Genomic DNA, 9,674 nt, shown 5'->3' with positions numbered 1-9,674 from the left:
AACAATTGGATGCTGTGCAGAATTACCGGTTCTAGAGGGTAGCCATGTTCATCTGCTGCAGTCCAAACAACCAAGAGCACCGTAAGGTCTTATTTGAGGCATAAGATTTTTCTCCACAATGTCAGATATATGGAGATTTAATCTCAGGACATGTGCACAGAAGAACTTCTGTTTGTACCTGTCTGTGTTCCTTAGGATAATCTAACTTGTACTGGACTGTGGACCTATGCCACACTGGTATTACAAAACAGAACTATGTGCTCAATAGCATGGAGTAAACATGCACCAAAGCCCATAAACCCCAAACATAAGTCACAGGATGCTGACTGGCTGCTACCAGGGCAGGTGAAAAAACAGCTCTCTCCGGGCAGCCAGGCATGCAGGCTGCGGGTTTCACTGAGGAAAATATCAATTCCAAATTAAGTACTCAGGCTGAAAATGTTTATGCGTCAATACTGAGAGGCTCTTACAATTGAACTTCTGTCTGTGGAAAGAAAGAGAAGCATATCATATTAGTCTGCATGTGAAATCATCTTACTGGCACACTAATCAATTGTACAGTTAGAAACATCTTAAGCTATTTATCATTTCCTAATTACATCACCAATCAGACAGATCATCAGATGGAACTGTAAACCCAACAAATATAAATAGATAATTATTCTCTGTAGCAAACTTTTCACCTGTTCCTGTGTTTTGAGGGGAAATTAATAACTTCTGCTTTAGATCATGCCCTGGTCAATTCCAAGGAGTTTAATTTGAATGCCAGTTAGCCCAGCTAATGCAGCAATAAATAACTTAGATCTAGAACCTTTGTACAAAGCCAGGACATTAATCTCATTGAATAAGGGAAGAAGACAGTTCTCTCAGCAAGCCCTGTGTTCTTTATCCCAGAAAAACTGCTCGGCTGCCCCCTCCTGATTTCAGGAAGAGCATTGGAGGGGGATACATGACTGCGTGGCTTTGGAGTAAACACCATTAAATAGAGTGGGGCTTCAGTCCAAGTAAATATGCAGTGGGTCAGGTCATGTAAATAACTCACAATAGGTAGGTTTCCATGAGGAGTTGTATCACAGTAGTCAAGGATTGCCAGATTTTTAAAACTAGCCCTGCTCCTCTGCTTTAAACAGTAGCTTGATCTGCAAATATTTACAGGTGTTAGTGTAATCTCTACATACCTAAACAAAATTCACACACTTAACTCTGCAGGTCCAGGTGCTATTAACTGCACAAGAGAAGGTCAGGTCTGTGTATTTCTGGATATTTGGCAACCAGTTCAAGCAATGCCTTCTTCCCTTCAGGAACTGAAGTTCAGCTCCATGGCAAGTCATTTTTAAATATGGATCATATTATGCTGAACCGCCTTTGACAGTCTTGTGTTAGAAACTCTGTGCACAAAATTCTCATTCAGAGATATGGAAAGCATTCAGCATAATTGTTTCCAAGGTCTGGAGTCTCTTTTTGGCACATTCTGTCTGTTTCGTTTTAATCTGGGAGTTGAGGGCAATCAAAGAGCGGTCTGCAAGACGTTTTCCATTAACAGCCTTGAATCCATTTCCCACCTCCTGGGAAAAGCTGATGGAGGAACAACATTTACACAAAAGGTCAGGGTTTCTTGTCTCCCTTTCTGTTGCTATAGATACATGCCTGCCATTAAACCGATCCAACGCAATAGTGGATATTTATTATCGGATGATGAGATTTCCAAATCCTCCCCGCTGTATTACACAACTTTTATGAGCACTTTTCATCATAAAATCCTGATAAATAAGTAAATGGAAGAGGAGGGGGAAGTTTTAAGGACTTAAGGGAGCCAGAAGCGAATCAGATCTGAAGATAAGTGAAGAAGGAACCGCTCATGAGTTCAACTTATAGATCCTGTCTTATTCTTAAATGTGTGCAATGCCAATTAATAAAACACGTGCCAACAGTCTATAATTACCTGGACCAGCCCCTGTTTCCTGCTCCTTGGTAAACCATTATACCGTTTTTTGGGTGTGGGTGGAAGCTTTTGTAAAACGTTACTGATGTCAGTTACTCGATTTGCCTCTCCAGTGTTCAGCCATCTGCTTGTCTCGGTTAATTTTTTCAGTAGGGAATGCGTACAATTTATCTCTTAAGCACACACCTGCCAAAGTATGTCCATGAGTCTACGATCACTGATGTGCCATGCAGTGCTCAGTGAGTAGGATTTCGCCCCCGAAAGACACACAGAACAACCTGATTGGCTAAAACCATCCTTCTCGTTCCTGGTTTATCCTGAAGAAATCCTTTCCAGTGGTAATAAAGAAAGGACACTGGGTCTTTTGCTTAGTTAACGCGCAGAGGAAAAAAAATACACAATGTAAAAACAGCTGGGTTTAAACACACATGCATGTGGCTTTGTAAAGACCTTAAGCTGTCAGCCTTTTTGCTCAGAGTTTCCTTTTCTCTTTAATGAGATGCATAAGGCTGACAAGAAAAGTCCCTCCTTTGAATATACATTGGATCCACTGTATCCATGCAGCTAAATCTTTGTAAAAACTTCAAACAGCCTGATGATTCTCGGCAAAATGTGGCAGCCATCAGCAAATCCATTCTGTTTTTCATGTAGTACACAAACCACTGTGTCTGGGCAAATATTCACCACTCCTTAAGAACTAGGCAGCATTGGGGTGCCAACTTTTTCACTGACCCCTGACCCTGCTCCCGAGCCTTTAAGATCTGCTTAATTTGTGCACATTTACAAGATGAGGATGCTTCTCTCCATCCACTTATGATTTTAAACACTTCTATCTCACCCTCAGAGTTTGTGAAGCGGCTTTCAGGAAATGAAAACACCAGCTGAAATTTTAATTGTTTACAAACAACCAGCCTGGTGGAAGAAGGAGAAAAAGGACCATGAAGCCATCTAGTCCACCTACAAGGAAATCAACATATTATATATATTGAATTTTAGCTTTTTTGGTATTGCTGCTAGGGCTGTTAGCTTCATGTCAGGAAATATCTGGAGATTTTGAGGATGGAGCCTGGAATTTGGGGAGGGGAGGAACTTCCACAGGGTACAATGTCGTAGAGTCCACCTTCCAAAGCCATTTTCTCCAAATCTGGTTCTCCAGATTACAGACCACTGCTCCTAACCACTATGCCACGCTGCCTGTCACCCCATGCTGGCTCAGAAGGCTGTAAGCTTCAACAGCTTTAAAAGGAAATCCAGCAGTTTCAGGAGAGACACAAGGAGAGATCTCTGTCAGCTATGATGACGACATGGAATCTCCATAGGGTTGCCTGTCTCCTGGTACTAGGTGGAGATCCCTTGGGATTACAACTGATCTCAGGCAAAATAGATCAGTTCAACTGCAAAAAATGGTTGCTTTGGATCATAGACTCTATGGCACTGTATTCCACTGAGGCCTCTCCCCTCCCCAAGCCCCCCTCCCCAGGCTTCTCCCTGCAGATTTCCAGGTGTTTCCCAGCCTGGTGTTGGCAGCCCTAAACCTCCATGCTCAGAGGCAGTGTACCTCTGAATGCCAGCTGCTGGTGGGCAACAGCAGAGGTAACGTTTTGACCTCTGTGTGCTTGCCTATGAGCTATTTGAGTTGTCTGGGTGGCCACTGCAGGAAACAAGATGCTGGCTTATATGGGTCCTTTGTCTGACCCTGCAGGGCTCTTATGGTGTTTTAAAAGCCACACAGCAGGTTTTTGCTCCAGCCGCTTTCCATGCTAACAAACATGTCCTCTTCCAACATGCCCTGCAATAAACATTCAAGAGCAAGCAGCTGGTCCTCATTTCAAACCATGTTCTGGAAGAGCAAACATTTTTTGGCTGGTGTATGCAATGCAAATATTTGGGGCAAAAATGCAAAGCAGCTGTTCCGTCCTTTTATACCTCTTAAGAGCAAATCGAGACCCCCTCCACGCTCATCTCCGGGCCATAAAGGAAAACATCCTTCCCTTGAACTCGGAATTTGTTCAAAAGAATATGTTTTAAAAGGATGCAGTGTGGACCGACAAATCATTAAAAGAGCTTTCCTGGCTTTGAATACACAAAGGCAGCCGATGCCCTCCCTCTCCACTCTCAGAGGTCATTCAAAATTGCAGTAGTATCTGTTTCATGCCCTGGCTGACATAAATCTGTATGTGTTTCATTTATTGATTGCAGTAATACCGTGTTTCCCCGAATATAAGACAGTGTCTTATATTAATTTTTGCTCCCAAAGATGCGCTATGTCTTATTTTCAGGGGATGTCTTATTTTTCTGTGTTCTGTTCGTCGGGCATGCTTCCAAACAAAAACTTTGCTATGTCTTACTTTCAGGGGATGCCTTATCTTTCGCACTTCAGCAAAACCTCTACTATGTCTTATTTTTCGGGGATGTCTTATACTAGGGGAAACAGGGTAGCTATTCTGCTTTTCCAACTCAAACATCTGTCCTTACCAACTTGGGAGGGGCTATGGCTCAGTGGTACAACATGTGTTTTGCATGCAAAAGACCCACGGTTCAGTCCCTGCCATACCTAGTTAAAAGGATCGAGTCATATGTAAAGGGGAGAGACCTCTACCTCAGAAAACGGCTGCCAGTCAGAGCAGGAAATATTGATCTTGAGCAAGGGTCTGACTCAGTAGAAGACGGTTTCATGTGTTCAGCATCTGTCAAAAACATTAGGTAACATCAATAAACACATCTGTTCTAATTTAAAAAAAAACAGCAATCCAAAAAAGGTCTCAGAGGTCTTAACTGAGACAACTTTAGATTCACATTCATGAGCTTACAGATAGTTTAAGAGATGCACCCATCCCACCATTCAGAGTTTTTATTTCTACAACTAATGGTGCCAGCAGACATGGAGAAAATGATGAAGTCTGCAGTCATCCCTTTGCCAGCAGCCTGATGGGCAGAAATCAGTAGGTGAAGTTATGTATCAAAAGGGAGAGAAGGTGCCATGATATAGACCCATCTCCTCAAGTCTAGGAAGCTAAACAGGCTCAGTACTTTGAAGGGAGATCACCAAGGAAGACTCTGTAGAGAAGGTCAATGGCAAACCAATTCTGCTTCCCATTTGCATTGAAAGCTGGGGTTGCCAGAAGTCAGCTACAACTTGATGGCACTTTACACACATATATCCCAGAAAAGGTGCAGGGAGCTGACGCATATATGCATGCTTCTCCCAAAAGGGCTCAAATATGTGCAGAGAGGATGATCTGCCTCAGACTATTGTAAACAAATAGGAGCACATACATGTCATGCGAAAATTCCAAAATTAATTATAGATATCTCTAAATTAAACAGGAAAAGGAGGTAGAGAAAAGTGTGAGTCAGAGCAAATCCATGGAGGAACATCTGAGGGGAAATCTGCTCACCCCCATGCCTATTACAAAGCTAGGCATGTCACTAACCATAACCAGAACACATATTGCTGGTGCTTGAAACCTTGAACCAGCTATCACAAAACAAATTCTGCTAAAATCAATGCAGTTCTCCAGCCTCGCCTGTTTGATGTGATGTCAATGGAAAAACTAAAACCATCTCCCCGGGGATAAGTGGTTCCTGTTACAGTTCCAACTTAATGAAGCTCTATGTGCTATTAGTATCAAAAAGAGTGTTACTGGTTCCAACGCTGCTATTCTTTTGCTGGGAAATAATTTTGAAATTGCGTTTTCTATTCAAAGTACTTCCAGTTTCCTATGAGATGGTCAACCAAACTGTTTTGTAAAAGACTGTTAGCGTGTGTAAGTGTAACCTCCTTCTGTGGGTTCTGTGGGGCAGAACCTGGAATGAGTTGCAAAGAACCAAATTTAAACAACGAAATGGTTTACTTTTCTTTACAATTAACACTTTTAAAACATCAACATTTAACGTTACAATTCAAGGTCCTGTTCAGGTTGCATTTTCAAGTCCTTCTATTTACAGTCTACTGATATTGCCAAGTCCAAATCTTCTTTGCAAGTTGGCTGGCTCCTGAAGACTCCAAGGGCTTGATGAACAGGTTGCAACATGATGAAGGTCTCCAGGAGAACTCTCACCCATTACAACCACAAAAGAAAACCCTTAACAAGGTGTTAAGGGCTTATAGAAATCAAGGTCCGAGTCTGGTACCCTTGTCTTCTCCAAAGAGCTCTGAGTTCTGCAGCATTCTGCTTCCCTTCAGACTCCACCCCTTTCTGGGTCAACCCATTCTGGGCCAACCCATTCTGGGCATGGGGGTTACATAAGCTGCATGTCATCCCACTCACTGGCACCTTTCCTGATGCCTGCCCCCTTTTTTAGTAAGTACCTGGGGCCACTTTTGTCCAGCAAGGCTTCTGACTGACCACTGGAGATTTGATTTGGCTGTACAGACTTTTTAAAATGTTCATTTGGCAGCATCTGCCATTTTAGCACAAGTCACTGTGTGAATGAAGGTAAGCTGAGGCAACCATTTTGTGGCTGCACCCACCATCCTGTATCCAAATGCCAAAGAAACCTGCAGACTTAAAAAGCTTGGGACCCCCCTGCCCTAAAGGGCTCGTAATTTGACGTCTCCTCCCCAGTTCCCTCTATTCTGCCAAGTTTGCACCCAAGTTCCAACTCCAAAACAGAGGGTAAGTCCCAATGGTTGAAATATTGGGGTGAATTCTAGGGTGAAGAGCATTTCTCCAGCCACTGTGAGTTCCACAATTTTACCTGTGGAATGAAGAAGTTTCTTCTTGCCTGTCCTGAATTATTGCCAGTTAACTGAGTGCCTTGAATTCTAGTACCATGAGAATAAAACAGCCAGTATTTCAATGTCACTATATCTATGATGATGCAGCTTCATCTGTAGGCCTGTGCACGGTTTGGGATAAATGTTTACATTTTTTACTCTTTATTGTCTATGAATGGTGTACGCTGTCCCAAACCCAAAAAGACGGGATATTAAATTTACTAAATAAATATACAAATAACAATCCCAGTGTGAAATTTATTTATTTATTTATTTATTTATTTATTTATTTATTTATTTATTTATTTAATTTGATATACCGCCCAATCCCCGGCGGGCTCTGGACGGTGTACAACATAAAATCACATAAAAACATTATAAGCATCCATAATAAAATCAGCAGTTATAATATATCAAGATGGCGTCCCACCTGAACCTAATCCCTTTAGCAGGAGGGGGGAATGGTCCCAATGGTATGAGGGACTCATAGATCTTAATAATGGATCCCATTAATATTGGGATTCCAACGGGGGTGGGGGGGGGAGGCACTCAGCGGCTGGTTTCTCCAAAGGCCCAGTGGAACAACTCGGTCTTACAGGCCCTGCAGAAGTCGCCAAGGTCCCGCAGGGCCCGGACAGTTGGAGGGAGAGTGTTCCACCAGGCAGGGGCCAGAGCCGTAAAGGCCCTGGCCCGAGTGGAGGCCAGCCGCATCATCAAGGGGCCAGGGATCTCCAGTAAATTGGCCTCTGCCGAATGCAGAGGCCGAGCTGGGACATATGGGGTAATTTTGCCTTTGTTACCATTGCCACATACTGAAGCAGCATTTTCATTAAGCTGTTTGCCAGAACCATGAGAGATCATTCTATTCTCAGTCATGGCCAGTTCGAACCTTTTGAGGCAGAACCCAGAGCGTTGCGTGGAGGAACTGACCATGCCAGATTGCAGGCAGTGGATCATATTTTGGCATGTCTGAAAAACTCCCTGAAAAAGGAAAAGGAGTTCCGCAAATGTTGTGTATGGAATGTTTTACCCTGCAGTTAGCTTTCTGTTGCCAGGATCTCACTGCGTGTACATTTGTGCCTGTATATACAATAAATCCATATTTAATGTATACAGACTTGCATAGAGACAACACTACATATGGTGATCCATCCATGCAAATATATGCATATCTTGAAAATGTATTATTTATTTTTGCTATTTATAGTCTGCCTTTCTCATTGAGACGGAAGGCAGATTACACAATGCAAATCAGAGCAATCAGACATCTAATAAACTGTGTCGGAGAACGAGGATTACAGCGAAGCAGAGACGATTACATTCAATAGTGCAGAAAATGGCACTACAGAAGTTATAAAAAATAAAGCGGTGTCACCACAATAATACACGCAGCAAACGGACTGGCATGGTTCATAGCCTGGTTCCTTTTACAAAAGTGCTTTTATTATACAATAATGCATTGTATGGGATACATGCATTGCCTTATCAGTCACACACAAATTTCCTTCCTTCTTCTCTGTGCATGAATCCCCCCCTCGACCCGCCCCTTGGTCCCTTCCTCCTCCCTTCCTCCTCTTCCCCACTCCTCTGCCCTGTTCTGTGGCTCCGTCTCCCCCCCATTTCATGCAATGGTCCGTCCCACTCCTGCGATTCCGCTTCTCTCTCCCCCCCGCCGTCCACCCCCGCCCCTTCACGCAATGGTCTCTCCCACTCCCTGCCCCTTTCCCCTCCCTCGCGCGCGCCTCCCGCTCCATACTTGGCGATGGCTGGCGAGCCGCGCGCTGATTGGCTGAAGGGCCGGCGGGACGCGTCGCGGGGGGAGGGGCGGGGCCAGGAGCGCGCCTGCGCGGCTGACCCGGATGTTCAACTGCTTGGCAACGGCGGAAGTGGGGGAAAAAGGAGGAAGAAGAGGAGGAGGAAGGCGAAGAGGAGGAAGAGGAGGCTGCGGCCTGGCTCAGAGCTGAGAGAGGCCGGACGGAGGGACCGAGCGCCGCCGCCTCTGCCGCCCGAGAGAGCCCAGGCCCGCCTAGCCAACATGGTGAGGGGGAGGGGCCTGGCTGTCAAGGGGAAGCTCCGCCCCCAGGGACTGGGGGGGCTGCCTCAATGGGAGAGGGGCCCCCCTTGTTGAGGCTGGGGGCTATGAGGGGCTCTTCGTGAACGGATTCACGGAAGAGGAGGGGGGAGAGTGGGAAGGGGCAGACTCCTCATCCCCACCCCCAAGTTGACATTCTGCTCTCTCCAGGCAGGGAGGCGTTCAGCAGGACAGCTCCCTTCGCCCTCCTTCCCTTCGTGCTCAGGGACAAGATGGAGAAGGGTTAATGCGGGGGTGGGGAGGGTGGCTGGCAAGAGGGAAAGCTGCACACCCCGCCCTCCATAAGCCTGATAATGGTGGGGTTGGGGTTCGTTCCTGAAAAGGAAGGGGCAGCAAGGGAGGAGGAAGGGGTCTCTGGAGATTCTGGGGTGCTCAAGAGTTTTTTGTTCTGACTGTCAGCTCATTGGGGCAGGGGCCTCTTTTTCTTCTTGGTGAGCTGCAAGGTGGTGTCAGGGAAACAGTTACCTGGGTATGTATCATCTAACGCTTTCATGGCTGGAACCAACTAGTTCTTGTGGGTTTTTCGGGCTGTGCGGCTGCAGAAGAAATGTTAGGAGCTACAGCTACCAGGCTGCGGCCATACAGCTTGGGACATCCACCACAAGCCAGTTACCTGGCAGGTTCTTTGAAAAATGGGAATGATGGGTACCAAATATGTTCTGAGACAAAATGAGGAGGACCAATGTTGCACAGTGTGAAGCAGGTGAGCGGCATTATCTCAGCAAAAGAAGTAGTCATTTCAGGTGACTGTCAGGCTAGAAGAGTTCAGCTTACTGCCTGAAGAAGATAGTTCTTGGTGGGCCAAGGGAGTTTTGTGCCCTAGACCAGGGGTGTCAAACTTGCGGTCCTCCAGATGTTCATGACCTACAATTCCCATCAGTCCCCCCCCCCAACATGAGCATTGGTTATACTGGCAAGGA

General features: G+C 45.3%; 1 protein-coding gene across 2 annotated transcripts in view; it reads left to right on the top strand.

Moving 5' to 3' along the window:
- Nucleotides 1-8,433: 8,433 nt before the first annotated feature.
- The window catches only part of CAPZB (capping actin protein of muscle Z-line subunit beta), a 47,889-nt gene continuing 46,648 nt past the window's right edge, over nucleotides 8,434-9,674 (top strand). The window contains exon 1 of one of the 2 annotated variants that reach the window (XM_048519135.1): nucleotides 8,434-8,700. In XM_048519135.1, the coding sequence (XP_048375092.1) occupies nucleotides 8,698-8,700 (3 nt within the window). In that variant the 5' untranslated portion in view covers nucleotides 8,434-8,697. The remainder of the gene's footprint in view (nucleotides 8,701-9,674) is intronic. The other variant, XM_048519134.1, reaches the window with a different exon arrangement.

Source organism: Sphaerodactylus townsendi, linkage group LG16 (genome assembly GCF_021028975.2).
Source record: "Sphaerodactylus townsendi isolate TG3544 linkage group LG16, MPM_Stown_v2.3, whole genome shotgun sequence".
Taxonomy (NCBI): Eukaryota; Metazoa; Chordata; class Lepidosauria; order Squamata; family Sphaerodactylidae; genus Sphaerodactylus; species Sphaerodactylus townsendi.
This window is presented reverse-complemented; position numbering and strand designations above follow the sequence as displayed.